A 15760-nucleotide genomic window follows, 5' to 3' on the forward strand; every position below is an offset into this window, starting at 1 on the left:
AAATTCATTCATGCACTTGTTATTCTTCAAGGATATGAAGTTGGTTGGTTGGTTTCCGGGTACAATGGGTGAGTGACAACACATCAATGTGGTATTTGTTAATTCCATTTTCACGGTCTAACAGGATTTTCACTACATCGATTCCGTCATATATTTACAACATACAAAATAATAATCCATATCAATATAGTACACACATACTAATAAATCAAAATTTATGACACAATAAAAATAGCAGATCTTACCTACCAACAACTCAATTTCTTTCATTATCTAATTTCTACATAGACCTTTTCTTTCAATTTCCCAATTTCCTTTGAGAGAAGAAAATGACCCAACAACTCTAGGTTGAAGCTGATCTTACCCACTAAAGAAGCCCATGAAAGCCTAGTGAAAAGATGAAATCATTGTAATGTATTATATGATTGAAGCGCGCGCACACAAAAAAAAAGGTCAGATCAAGGAAATTTTTCTCATATCTGAACAGTAACATTATCTACAATAATAGTATCAAATATGGAAGGTCAGAAACAAACTGAAATTTCCCTTTCAGCCAAACATACAAAGAGTTGGTTCTCAATCAAAGCACATATAAATAATCAAATATTCGATCCCGCTACAAAGACAGGGTTTAGGAACCAGCCAAACCACAAAAAGAAGATTTGTCAATTGCTTTAATATCATTAAGATGAAACTGGCAGTTGCTACGTTCGAGTTCTGCTGCTTTCCGCATTCCTAATTGGGTGAAAATAAGGATGAGCCTGCATACCAATTACAACAAGTATCCAATTAGGTAAACCTTTTTAGCGAGTTTAGTAGCACATTAAAAGATTACAACGTTATGAGGTCTCATTTGATGATGAGCAAACAAAAAACAGCTAGACAAAATCTGAAAGTTGCGTCTAACAAATCAAAGGTAATTCCTTAAATAGGTTCATAAAGATAAGAAGTTCACCATTGCTTCTTTAGCAGTTGGCCTTTCTTGATGATCGTATCGAAGCAGCTTATCAACAAAGTCAATGGCCTTCCAAGAAATACATGACATTAGAGGTGGAATGCAGGGAAAAGTCTAAGAATTGTAGAAAGAAATCACTAGTTCTACTACCTCGGGCAAGGCTAGATGTTGATTTTCAGCATTAATAAACTTTGTCCAAGGTTTACGACTATGCCTGTATCAAGAAAAAAGAAGAAAAGCTCTCATCAACCAGAAATATAGCACTTCTCTATCATCAATATGATAATCAGATTATATTACCAACCTCCCAACAAGGGCCGCCAGATGCAGATCCAATTCTATGCGGTACTTATTCAGATAAGCGTTTAATCCATCTGTTCCAAGAACCTATAGCAGCAAATACAAGTATTAAAGGAACATATTGTTTTTATATCCGTGATAAATTCAATTTTAACAATGACTGAAAGGACTCTCCCACTCTCCATCGATCTCCATTATGTGTATAAAAGCATCTTATTTCATTAAAAACAGTACCAATATTACAATAAGAGGAAGGTAACAACCATACAGGCCTCAACAACAAAATAGAATATTATAAGATGAAGATGTAAACAACAGCATGCAATTCTATGAGTTCACTCGTACTTAAACATCAACAAATCACATACCTTAGCTATCTTGACCAGTTGATCATAATTATCATGCCCGTAGAAGAATGGCTCCTTCCTAAATACCTGTACAGCACAACCCTTAAAAGTAAGCATCTCAAAAGAGAGAGCATGAAATTCCTGAGGGTTATATCAACTTTCAATTCTCATCTGCTATCTGCCACCCACGGGTGAATATGCAAGCAGATCAAGAAGCACTCATCTAATGGCAAAACTCTGCCCCATATGTAGGACACTAATATTTGAAAATATTCAAAGGGTCCTGAGACAAATAAAGTCCATTTGCCTGATTCCTATTAACATTGAACGATAAATTGGTAATATAGCAGATGGCATTTGAGCCAAGACTTCAAGATGATCAGCCTTCCCGAAAGAAATTTACAAGTCTACTTCCCGAAAGAATTTGATATATGAAGTTCGAAGGGTAAGTAAACTATAAAAACCTAACTCTGCAAGTGATCTAGGCCTAAATGGGTAGACTAATACCAAGGCTAGTAACTCACCATTCCAGCAAACATACAGCCAAGGCTCCACAAGTCTAAAGAGTAATCATAGTCTTGCAAATCAACAAGAAGCTCAGGACCTTTAAAATATCTGCAAACCAGAAATGAAATGATAAAAAGATAAAGATATTACTGTATATTGAATAGGATTTTTCACTTTATTCATCATTTTCAATCAAATAGATGATAGTACTGCATATAGTAACCTAAAAGAGTACCCTTAGGGTACTTGTTAACAAAATCCTATAAAATAATACCCTTGAACTAACTTGTCAGAATTATAACAAGTCTTTCCCTACATAAATAATGCACTCTACTGCTCCTAAGAGGATATCACCCCCATCTCCAATCTCCCCTCCACCTGTACTTGCATTTTGCATGCATATTGAATATTTCCTTGTCTTTTGTCTTCTAACTTACTGTAATTTTAGAATTTTCAGAGTTACATTGAATTAGAAAAAACATGGAATTATTTTTTCCCCTCAAACCAACAGCAAAATGCATATTTCATGAGTGCTTCTAGTCAGCCACTGCGATTATTCTTGGCCTCCTACATATTTATTGTAGCCTTAGGTTTCTGAATTGTATTGAATGAATCTTAACTAGGAATCAACAAGTCAATCCTTTTATCATCTAAGTCAACTGTGGGAGCAAAAGTTGAATAAATAACACTGGTAACGCCCCAGCTACTGTAATTTATATAAATCAACTTCAATTGCCATCTCCAAAATCCAGTTAAAAATGTTACGATAAATAAGCATATACTTTTGATTATGCAATATATAAGATAAGTAATTTGGTGCAACCAGAAGGATGTAAAATAAAACCGACCATAAGAAGGATAAAAACAAGAAACAACAATTGAGAACTTTAAAGGCAAAATGCAAAAAAGGGAAACAGACCTTGAAGCAACACGAACATTGTATTCTTTTCCCGGATGATAGAATTCTGCAAGTCCCCAGTCAATAAGACGAAGTTTACGCTGCTCATGATCAATCATCACATTATGTGGCTTCACATCTCGATGCATAATACCTTGCGAGTGGCAATAATCCAATGCCTAAAAAAAGACTCAATACTTAATGATTGAAACGTCTATCCTCATTGTCAAGATAAGAGAATAAAAAAAAAGAACAAAATTCACATCATAAGAAAAGACATCCTACAAACAATATCGAAGCGTTTCTTCAAAGCCGATCTAATGATTACCCCAAATCAATAGTATAACTTTTGATAAAGCTGATAATTCAGCTCCAAAAGCGTGTATCATACAAGGTAAGAATGAGGTTGCCTCTATTTCCACAACATTAGAGCACTGTCTTGCTTTTTCATGTATACAACAAAAACAACATTTGATGACCCAGAAAAGAAAACCAATATGTAGCTTAAAGTCTAAACAAAAGAAACAATCATTTTTTTTCTTTGAATGAGAAGATTGATTCCAGAAAGAAAATCATTTCTCAGCCTCCACCATGACCACTAACCTAATTACCTAGGTTTAAACTTATTCTCTCACTGCAAGAAGAGCTTCAAGACAAATGAAAACATGCTTTCAACTTTTAAGCCTACAAATAGGCATCTCATTTCAATTTTAATTTCAATGTCAATGCACATGTGAATAAATAAATCAAGAAGTAAATGATTACTTGCCTTCAGAAGTTCATAGATATAATACCGCATATCATAATCAGTCAGTGTTGGATAAAGCACTTTAAAATCAGTATTATTCACATATTCAAATATAAGACTCGGAGTCTTCGATTGAGGATCCCTAACTATATCCAGCAACTTCACAATATTTGGCCCTCCACAAAGATTCTGCAGTATTTTGATCTCCCTTTTAATCTGCATTCCAGACAGTCATTTTATGAAAACAAGTTACACAAACACAAAACTAAAATCAATGGAAGTACTTAGTACAATGCCACAGAGAACGAACCTTCTTCTTCTTAACCGGTTTGAGAATCTTGATAATGCATTTCTCGTTATCGGTGCAGTGAACCCCCTCAAAAACCTCACTATATTTCCCTCTCCCAACCTTCCTCACCACCTCATAATCGTCCTGTTCACTGCTAAGCAGTACTCAAATCAATCAATTAACCAAAAGTTTACCAATTTTCAGCCAACGGAATCGGTTAAACCTAATTTTCCAGCCAATATAAGCTGAATTAGAATAAAAACCCTAGGATACTATTCAAAGGCGCCAAACCGCAGTAATTAACTACATTCAAAATTATTAAAACAAAACAAAATAAGAATACATATAAAACAGAGGATTAGAAAGAATAGGGAGAATAATACCCCCATTGGACAGTGAGGGTCTCGTAGTCCCAATAATCTTTAGGGCGAATAACGTTGACATCGGCGTAAACCCTAGACTTCGAAGGAGCGCCAGAGCGCCTAATGGCTTTTCCGATCTTCTGATCCAGGGTTTCGGCTTCTTTTAGCTCCTTTAACAAAACGCACTTTTTTTGTTGTTGTTGTTGAGAGACGGGAGAGGCGGAGGTGGTTTTGGAGGTGATTCCGCGGAGAAAGGAGAGGGGGACGGAGGATGAGAGGGGAGAAGGGGAAAATATGAAAGAGAGGTAGCGGCGATGGAGACGGTGGTGGTGAAGAGATAATGTCGCGAAATTGAAGGGCCTTATGGCCATTTACAGCTTGGCTTCTCTGACAAAAAGGAGAGGATAACTTTAGCCGCCGCCAATATTTTTTTTTTTCGAAAAGCAACAACGGCGTCGTTAATAGAACGGCACTGTTTACTCAATGGATAGTCGGATCGGCCATTTAAAGTCCAACCAATTACCTAATGGATTGAGGTTATAAATCAACCCAGCATTGTTTTTCTTAAACCAACCACACACTTGCCATTTGCGCGCTCTCTGTGCATTGGTTTCCAAGGCCATGGTGTTAAAAAATTTATAATATATTTGGAGAGTTATCATGTAATTGATATTTAATCTTATTATTAATGGAATTTGAAGTTTTTTTTTATGAAATAATATTAGTAAATACGATAATTTTGTGTATCGCAAAGATAAGAAAACTAGTGTGCGTGTGTATTTGGAGTCGGTGTACTTAAGATGTTTTATTTGATGGGTGGAGCACTTGGAATTAATTTGAGTGTTTGATTTCTTAGGAAGTAAAAATGATGTAGTTGTAGGGCATAATAACAGGGATTGAAGGGGTAATTCATAAAGTGACAAATTGCCACACCGATGGCTAAAGCCGCTACTGAAAAGAGACGACATAATTCAGCCACTCGTATGTGAGCTACTACTTGATTACCGAATCATGGATGTGAACATGAGCTTGGTGTCCAACCCTAATTTGCCTAACACATCGTATTTGAGTGCTGTCTGACGTTACCATTAGCTCAAGTGCTATGTTCTATGTTCCAATGTTCACCAAACACTATGGTGTTCTCATCGTATTTTAGATGAGAATTTTTCCCAATCTAATTCGAGTCCACTCTAGATTTTTCTATATTTTTTTTTAATTAATCTTATATTTTTCACCGACCAAATAAAATCACTTAACATTCAAACTTTATTCAAAAATTAACAATGTGATTTTTTCTAAATCAACATGCAACTTACTTGAACAATGATTTATACATGAATTAAAAAATTAAAAGAATAAAAACAGTATAAAGAGTTCATATTTGTTTCTCTTAATCTACACAATCTTTTGTCATAAAAAAACAACCCTAAGTCTAAACAAGGTTCCCATCTAATGATCATCTCGTTCTGGAACATGAGAGGTTTAAACAATCCTCTCAAACAAGGCAGAGTCCTTGGACGGGAAAATAAGAATAAGGTTGATATTCTTTGTTTGATGGAAACTAGAGTGGAAGTTGATAAATTTGCAGAATTACTAGCAACATATTTTGAAAATTGGAATGTTCTCACCAACTATGATTTTGCGAGGAATGAAAGAATTTGGTTTTTGTGGAGGAAGGGACTGGATTTATCCTCATGTTACACCACCGATCAGAGTATCACTGTCAAAGGTATATTCAATGATCAACCCTTTCTTATTACTGCGATTTATGGCAGTAATAATGGAACTATAAGAAGACAACTCTGACAAGACCTTCGGTATCTTAACTCAAATTTTAGTACTATCCCTTGGATCGTGGGAGGAGATTTTAATGTTATTTTGCACAATCAAGGAAGTTCTGATTTTGAGCATATGGGTATGATTTCTTCTTCTGATATGTTAGAGTTTCAAGAAGTCATTCAAGATCTACAGTTACAAGACCACCCTTTCTTTGGACCAACCTATTCTTGGAGTAACAAACAAAGTGACAATTACCTCGCTCGGAAGCTGGATAGAGTGCTCGTCAATCCTCTGTGGTTCAATTCATTCCCTCGCTCATTTGTGGAATTCTTGGCTCCAGGTCCGTCAGATCATTGTATGGCAATGGTGGATCTTAACAAAGAGGTTCATTTAAACGGAACCAAACCCTTCAAATTTTTCAACTGTTTGACTCTACACCTTGATTTTCTTAACATTGTTAGTCACTCTTGGAATAAGGTTGTCCACGGAAATCCAATGAAGTCTTTATTCCTAAAGCTTAAACGTCTCAAACTTAGTCTTAAATCTCTCAATAAAGATTGCTTTAGTGACATTTCAGCGCGTGTCAGACTTAAGAGGGAAGAACTTGAAATGCAACAAATACTTACCTTAAGAGGATCGGAGCCCATTGAGAAAGAAATAGAGCTGCAAAGACAGTTCAAATCTTTAGAAGAAGTCGAAAACATGATCTTAAAGAAAAAAAGCAAAACTTCATTGGCTAAAAGAGGGTGACAAATATACAAAGTTCTTTCACTCCGTCATCGCTACAAAGAACAAAAAACCAATGTTTTCAAAATCGGACCGGACATTGAACCGGTGAAGGTACTGGTTCACTGGTTCAACCGGGTTCAACCGCGGTTGAACCGGATTTTATATAAAATAATATATTTTTTTAATTTTACATAATATTTAAAGCAATATTAATATATATGTAACACTTTTTTTAAGTTTACAATATTAAAAGGTATAAAAATATCACAAGTCATAACATGTATAAATGAAAAACCATAAAATCAAGTGAAACAAAATGATTCAAATCAACTACAACATAATATTTAAGGTAAAACATATTAAATAATAAATATAATTATATAACTATAATCAAAAAATAAATTTGGGGCTGAAAAATATCATAACAAACGATGTCGTTTGATTTATTTATTTTTTTAAAATAATCCCACATGGCTAATAAACATAGAAGAGCATCCCAAAAGTCTAAAGAGTAAAAATATGATACCAAAACAATCACACATGGCTAAGAAACATAGAAGAGCATCCCAACTTACTTCTATAAATAATAGAGGTAATTTGACATTCAAAATCATGGAGCCTTTTGGTGAGCACAAAGCGAACTATTCTTTCGCTTCAATTGAGCTCAAATTTTAGGCTTCAATCGAACTTCTAATTTTTTTTTTGATTTCGAGCCTTTTCGATTTCAAGTTTTAATATTATATTTCGAGTTGATAATTTTTAGCTCGTGAGTTTTTGAGTCGAGTTGAGCTTACTTTTAAAGTTTTCGAGTTCGAGTCGAGCTCAGCAATACTCGAATTTGACTCGGCTCGTTGAACAAACGACGTTGTTTGGTTTAATATTTTTTTTAAAGAAAAAAGTGAGCCGGCGGTTCAAACCGGTTTTGCCGGTTTACCCCGGTTTTCCCAGTTTTCAGTCGGTTCTTTACCGGTTCTGTGCTAATCAGGTTTTGGGAGTTAACCGGACCGGACAGGCCACCGGTTCACAGTTCAACCGGTCGAACCGGCCGGTCCGGTCCGGTTTTAATAACATTGCAAAAAACATATCATAAGGGTCCTTCTCAACAAATAGGGGGAAAGACTTGAATCTTTTGACGATATGTCCACGGAAGTTATTAAATTCTTCAAAAATCTCTTAGGATCCCATGATCCTAATGTAAAAGTTTGTTCTCCTAAAATGCTTAAAGAGATGATGCATTATATTCCTTCCATGGAAGAATATGAAGCACTTGTTAAGGAAGCCAGTAGCGAAGAGATTAAAGATGTTTTATTCAGTCAGGGTAATAATAAGGCTCTAGGTCCTGACGGTTTCACTTCTTATTTCTTCAAGAAAGCATGCCCAGTGGTTGGTAAAGATGTTATTAAGGCTATTAAGTTTTTCTTTCAAGACTTATACATTTATCCAGCCTTTAATGCAACCACCATTGCTTTGATCCTTAAAATGTCAAACCCAAGCAAAGTTTCTGATTTCCGGCCCATATCATGTTGTTATGTTATCTACAAGACCATAACAAAGATTCTTTCCAATAGGATGACTAACTTGCTTCCAAATATTATTGCTCCCAATCAATCAGCTTTTGTTAAAGGGATGAGCATCTCGGACAACACCCTTCTTGCACAGGAAATTATGAAAGGTTATGGTAGGAAAAACATTTCCCCTAGATGTGCATTGAAAATTGATCTTCAAAAGGCTTTCGATTCCATTAATTGGGACTTTATTTATGCAATTCTTAAAGCTCTAGAGTTGCCACCCAAATTCATTGAATGGATTGTTTCCTGTTATTCCGATACAAGATTTTCCATCGACTTCAATGGTAGCTTGATTGGTTACTTCAAGGGAGCCAAAGGAATTAGGCAAGGTGATCTACTTTCCCCTATCTTATTTGTTCTGGTCAAGAATGTCCTTTCCAATATTCTCAACAATGCAGCTTCTAAAGGGATTTTTGCTTTCCATCCTAAATGTAAGAATATTGGACTTACTCACTTGTCATTTGCGGATGACTTATTAATTTTCTGCAAGGGTAATATTGAGTCTGTTATGGGTTTTATCACTTTCTTGGATTACTTCTATGAATTTTTTGGACTGAAGCTTAATGCAGGTAAATGTGAGATTTTCACAGCTAGAATTCATGCTCAAAGACTTGATTCTATTCTCACATCTTCTGGTTTCAAACATGATCATTTACATGTTAGATATCTCGGGGTACCACTTGTTACCAGAAAGTTATCCGATAAAGATTGTCATGCTCTCCTCGACAACATAAAGAACAAACTCCATCAATGGTCTAGGAAAAAATTAGCTACGCAGGCAGGGTTGAATTAATTAAAATTGTTCTCTATAGCGTAGCAAATTTCTGGTGTAGACAACTTGTACTGCCACAGTCCATAATCAAGAAAATTGAGCAATTGTGCTCAAGATTTTTATAGAAAGGCTCGGATATTCTTGGTATTGGAGCAAGGGTAAGTTGGGGTAACCTCTGTAAATTGAAATCAGAAGGAGGTCTAGGACTAAAAGATATCAAGTCCTGGAATAATGCATGTATGATTCATCTAACCAGAAAATTACTTGCGAGGGATGGCTCATTATGGGTGGCTTGGATTCATAGCTACATAATCAAGCAACACGACTACTAGACCATGGACGAATCATCGAGTTTTAGCTGGAGCTTCAGGAGATTACTGAAACTAAGAAGAATTGCTCGGCCAGTCCATGTTACTGATGCAAAAAACAAAAGAAATTTGGGAAGAAATTCGACCCAAAGATGCAAAAGTCTCATGGCAAAATCTGATCTGGTATCCCCTCCACATTCCGAAGCACAACATCATTTCCTGAATGATTATCTTGGATCGGCTGCCTACCAAAGACATATTATATCGATTTGGTCTTGTTAACAATGATACCTGCATTTTTTGCTCTGCAACAACTGAAACCATGAACCATCCCTTCGCTGAATGCACGAAGACATCAACAATTTGGAGATCAATTCTTCATCTGTCTAGTTTGAACAGAACCTTCTCGACCTGGACTGACCTGTTGGAATGGGCATCCACCTCCTGGAAAGGTAAATCACTGATCACTAGAGTATTGAAGCTCTCTTGGTGTGCATTTAATTATATTATATGAGAGGAAATAAATAGAAGGATTTTCAAAGGAACTAGCAGAACTGATGAAGATCTTATTAACACTATTAAGGAGATAGTTGGAACAATTGTAAGTAATAGAAATGTTAATAGACTAGGTAGCATAGATTTTGATCTTTGTAATCAATAGGGTATAAGCTAATTTTGATGTAAAGGTAATAAAAGTTTAATTGTCCAAAAACAAAAGTTCCCATCTTTTTAAACCTATAATAGTCCAAATTAACGGAGAGTAAACAAAACTAATAGTCCAAAGGATAACATGCAAATTAACTTATTCGACAACAAGTAGTGAAAATTAAAAAAAAAAATTATTCGATGCAAATGAATTTTACATCCGAATTTGTTACGACTTTGATCCTCTCTTCCAAAAATTCCGCTGCGATTCAACCTAAATTGAAATTTTAAAAACATAATTATATAAGATTGAAACAAGTTAGGATCGTTCTTTTTTTTTTCTTTTACATATTCCTAGTTATAATATCATTGGCCTTCTAAATAATAAAACTGTTCTTTAATTTTTAATATATATATATATATATATATAATATTTAAAATATTTATAATAATAAAATTATATTTTGACTCCTCAAAGCAATTTTATGATTTAATCTCTTTAAAATTATAAATTTCAAGTTAACAAGCTTTATAATATTAAAGTTTTATTTCGCCTCTTTAAAAATATTAATTTAAACTTGAGCATTAAGAACTTGTCGAGCGACCACAGTGGTTAAAGAGAATATTGTTTTCTCTAAAGGTTTTGAATTCAAACAATTTCATCTGCATGATATGTGTGCCTTATCAATGACTAAAAATAAATATTATCTTATAATCATAAGATATTATTTAAAAAAAACTATGAGCATTAACATGATCATAGAAACATTAATGGTATGTTTGTTTGGCTGTAATTGGTTTTTCGGAAAATGAATTACTGCAATTTGAATTACTGGAAAATGAATTAGTGGAATTTAAATTCTGGAAAATGAATTACATTTCTGGAAAACATCTGAAAACGTTTTATGATGTTTGGAATGTTATTTAAACATTTTTTCACTAGTTGAAGAGTTTTTTTAAAAATTATTTATTACAAATATTAAATATAATAAATATATTATTTATCATAAAACTTAATATTATTTTTAAAATATTAAAATAATTTATTATTATTAAATATTTTTTATAATTTTATTAATAAAAATTAATATTGGTATATTTTAGTGAAATAAAATATTATAATTATATTAATTATTTATTAAAGTAATAGTGTTATATATATTTTAAAAATATTAATTAGTATATTTTAAATATCTTTACTAAAATATTATTTAAATATATAATAATATTATTCATTATTAAATATATAAAAAAATTTATTATATATTATTAAAATAAAAATATAATATCTTATATTATATTATTATAATATAATTGATTATTTTATATAATATTAAAAATATAATGTTATGTTATTATAAATATTAATAAATATATTTTAAATATTTTAATAAATAATATTTTGATGGAAATGATATTAAAATATTTTATTAATATTAAATTCATAAAATAAAATTATTTTAAGTATTTTTGTTTTAAAGTGAAAAGTTCGGAAAATGACTTACGGAAAATGAATCTGTAAGTCATTTTACAGAAAACACAAAGGAAATTCTGTTACTAGGAAAATGAATTACATTCCGGAAAACGAATTACGTGAAACAAACACAGGAAAACATTTTTCAGAAAACGAATTACGTGAAACAAACACGGGAAAACATTTTCCGAAAAACGAATTACATGAAACAAACACGAAATTTCAGGAAAAACTAATTCCGTAATTAGTTTTACGGCAAACAAACACACCCTAAGATTTATCTGGTGTATACGATGGGAGAAGAGACAAAATAAGTTCCTTGTGAGTAGAAAGCAGTTTTGGTTCGAGAAGGAAAAATGGATGGTCCTCAAAGAACTTCCCCCGATAACTGTGTCAAATTTAATGTACAGTCCCACCAATCATTGGGTAGGGGACCAAGGTTTACATATTTCCACTCCCAGATAAAACATCTGGCTTGGTTTGGCTGGTATATATATTACATCTCCATAACTCTTATTGGTTCACTGAAATAATGGCCCCATGCTATTGATCATCACAAGAGTTTTATAATCTTTAAACACAGTCCACTAGAAATGCACCATTTCAACTCTAAAAAAGCTCCCTCTTTCTGGCCATTTACAGAAGCTGACAATATCAGATTGCCAACTGTTGTGAAAGGGATATTATTAATATAATGTCCTCTTTCAGGTCCGTAGGAACCATCAATATTGCACCATATTTAGCCGTGGATCAGTTGAGAGCTCAAGGCTTTGGTTTAGCTGAATGTAGGAAAAGTTTGGTATGTGAAATAATAATAAGGAAAACTGATGGTCCATGGATTGGCCGACGTTTTTTAACATTAATCATTATCACATCAATGATCGACTTCCATTACTGTAGCTGCAGTTGTGATAATGGGCCACTAGGAATTGATTCAACTTTGACAGGATATTAGAGTGGTGAGCTAAGTCTCTCGGTACAGGTAAATTTGAAGGCGTTATCTATTTCAACTCATTGAAAGCCGGCCAGCCCCGAAGCAGAGTGAACTATCTAAAAAGCCCAGGGCAGGAGCTCTTACGACTCAAACAGGTTGCTTGCTTCCTATATCGAAAGCCGAAGGCCTTCGTCAACATGTTACGAGGCTCCAGTCTTCGGCGGGTCACCATTACTTGACTTAGAAAGGCGAACATCTGGGCAAGGGAAAGCGCAGTGCGCCTGGTGCAAATGGCTCTCTTCTTTTTTCATGATATACCAATCAGAATGGAGGGCCCTACCTTTCTGTGAGGGGTCGTAGGCCAGTCTTTCAATAATTTCCGAGGGCAATAAAAATAGTTCTTTATAGGTTCACGAACACGACCCGACAATCGATTTCCTACAACCAAAACAGACAAAACAGACGTATACGGAAGAGTCATAACATAAAAAAAGTTTTTTGTCCACAAAAATTATGTTTTATGCGTCTGTGATCTTACAATTTTATTAAATTGTACAAATATTCTTATCTTTATTTATTGTAAAATAAATATAGAGAGGAGAGTTGGAGAGGTTTACATATTGGTTTTAGTGCTGGCATCAAGTATATAGGGTGTATATTTAAAGACTTACAGGTAAGATTTTCCGTGATCATGTCAAAAACTTACAACTTATAGGAGGATATAGAATTACAGAGGCTTCGAGGAACTCTAAAGGTTTAATGAATGAAGAAATTCATTCAAAAATCTCAATTGATAGAAAATTAACAACAGAGGTATTACTCATGAAGGAGGTCCGAGAAAGCATAACACCATCAAATTTTTTTTCTTAATTCTTTTCAACGTTCGGGTTTGATGCTAAAACTTGTAAAAGAACTCGGGATTCATTTTCTTCAATTGATTCACTGTCTTCACCTTTCGACTCCATAGCATCAGGTTTAGTTTTCTTCGTTTTCTCTTTAGTGGAATCCATTGTTTCAATTGGAATCGAACTATTGAGTTCAGAAAACTGATCATTTTGAATCCTGAAACCGTGAAGAACATAAAAACAATTATTTAAGGACAAACTATTATTTCCATTTGAGAGAAAACAATGGAATTCAAAACTGATTTACCCTGAAAAAGCTTTTCTGAAGAACTTAAACAGAGAAAAATAAGGCAGAGGTGAAAACCAAGAAAAGAAAAGCAAAGAAGAAATCAATTTAATTGATACTTGATAGCATCTTAATTAACAATATTCTTTTTTACCACTTATTCGAATATACACATATAAACCTGTTTAAATTCAACCAAAAGATAGAGAATTGTTTTGATACTTCGGACAAATTCTAGACATAAACTTTTGATCATAAGAAAAGTTTTGAGGACAAAAATGAACAATAGATTAAGGAAGTCGAGAACCCTGTACTTGGTGGAAACTTTAATTTATGATCCATATGAAAAACCAGGCTGTGCTTGATTTGACTCAATATCGTACACTTGACGTAGCCATCCATTAACAGATCGAAAATGCATTAGAAAAAGATGCCCATACAATTGGTAGACTGCAAGACTCTGATGCTCACATTTTTGCTTAAAAATAACCCAACAGCTGGATCAGAGTTTTCAAACCTAATCCAAATTCCCCTCTTTAACTGTCCCCACAAATCCGAATCATGGAGATATTGCCTTCATTTTCATGCTGATTTCCACCTCCTGTTCGCTCTTATCATCCACCATATAAAGCTGCTTTCTCATGCTTTATATGGTGCATGGTCCTACTCATCTCTCCCCTGGACTTGTTACTAATTCTTCCCCATAGGATAAAGTTAGATATTTAATTATAATCGGGAATCATTTCCAATTCTGGTGTCCACCTTAAATTATTTACTAGGTTTAAATTTTAGATTTAATTTAAGATAATTTATTCATTAGTCTATCCACAATGATTATTATGTTAATGTAAATTTTATTTACATATTGAATTATAATGTTTATATAATTTGATTGAACTGAAACTTATCCTATTTTGTTACTTATGATTATTGAATTATGGTTTAGTAACCTAACTTATTATTGAATCTCATTCATGTAATTAACCTAATGTAAATGTTATTATCGTTATTTTATGATTGTAATTATTTTGTTATAAAATCAAATAGATTATCGTATTTTAAATCTAATGTAAATAACCTAATCAAATTATAATAGGTTGCAGGTTAAACTGTAATCGAACTGTTAATAACAGTTATTCGTTAATGATTAAATGTTTCTTATCGATTAAGATACATACCATAAAATTTAATAATTACATATGATTAATTAAACCATTTAAATTAAATGTTACAACAAATCTACTCCCACCCCCTTCCCCAAAAAATACTAACCGAGAAAATTAAACCCTATTTGGATGCAAGCATTTCTTGTGCTCGTGACTTGCTAGATGCGTGAAGAGATATTATTATATTAAAGCAAATCCAAGAACCATGGGTTTTTTAGTAAATATAAAAGAAAATTCCAAAAATTAATTACATTACATGCATTAGTTGCGGTGAGGAGTTTATGCCGAAAGTGTAAATGAAATATTTGTGCCCATAAATTATTATAGTTAGTTCAAATGAATATATATGATCTGATATTTTTTAAATCAAAATTTAATTTAAGTAATTAGAGTTATTAAATGTGTTGAATTTGAGAAGTAAGTTATTACTTGATATATAAATGTTGCAAAAATTTAGTTTGTAAAATATTTCTATCTAAATTTTAAAACATTATTATCTAAAATTTTATATTTTAAACTCTAAATTTTAAATCTTTTAAGTTCTAAACCTTAAATAGGACATCTAAACCTTGAAATAAACAGACGTGTATAAAGTCGTGTATCAGGTAATTTTTTTTTTAAATATTTTAATGTATGACTTGAATGTCATGTGAATATAATATTTCTTTTAATTAGTGTTGAAAAATCTTAAATCAAACTAAGAACAACATAAAGTAATAACTGGTTTGAAATCTTATTCATGATCTTTTTAAACAAATATAATTTTGTTTTTTATCATTACAAACATAAAATGCACCTCTTAATCATTTAAAAGAGATAATAATTGATTCTAGTAAAAACAAGCAAAT

The 15760-nt window shown here is 33.0% G+C and overlaps 1 protein-coding gene across 2 annotated transcripts; it reads right to left on the bottom strand.

Moving 5' to 3' along the window:
• Window positions 1–517: 517 nt before the first annotated feature.
• On the bottom strand, window positions 518–4899 carry LOC120125623 (casein kinase II subunit alpha-like). Of its 2 annotated transcripts, none has more exons than XM_039144009.1 (10): window positions 4428–4899; window positions 4066–4198; window positions 3777–3971; window positions 3029–3186; window positions 2127–2217; window positions 1624–1689; window positions 1260–1342; window positions 1106–1169; window positions 956–1024; window positions 518–761 (listed from the first exon to the last, which is right to left on the bottom strand). In XM_039144009.1, the coding sequence occupies exons 1-10, from the start codon at window positions 4775–4777 to the stop codon at window positions 705–707; spliced, it is 1266 nt and encodes a 421-aa protein (XP_038999940.1). In that variant the 5' UTR covers window positions 4778–4899; the 3' UTR covers window positions 518–704. The 2 variants fall into 2 exon arrangements, with proteins under 2 accessions (XP_038999940.1, XP_038999941.1); XM_039144010.1 differs by having other exon boundaries at window positions 4066–4195; window positions 4428–4897.
• Between the last annotated feature and the right edge of the window lie 10861 nt (window positions 4900–15760).

This window comes from Hibiscus syriacus, unplaced genomic scaffold (genome assembly GCF_006381635.1).
Source record: "Hibiscus syriacus cultivar Baekdansim isolate YM2019G1 unplaced genomic scaffold, ASM638163v2 tig00110435_pilon, whole genome shotgun sequence".
NCBI lineage: Eukaryota > Viridiplantae > Streptophyta > Magnoliopsida > Malvales > Malvaceae > Hibiscus > Hibiscus syriacus.

Bases quoted from the DNA above. Each gene is read 5' to 3' on its own strand.
- LOC120125623 (XM_039144009.1), bottom strand. From the start codon at position 4,777: ATGGCCATAAGGCCCTTCAATTTCGCGACATTATCTCTTCACCACCAC. The intron at 3,972-4,065 runs GTTCGTTCTCTG...TCTGGAATGCAG, and splicing joins AACCGGTTAAGAAGAAGAAG to ATTAAAAGGGAGATCAAAAT. The intron at 1,343-1,623 runs GTATGTGATTTG...TTGCTGCTATAG, and splicing joins AACTGGTCAAGATAGCTAAG to GTTCTTGGAACAGATGGATT.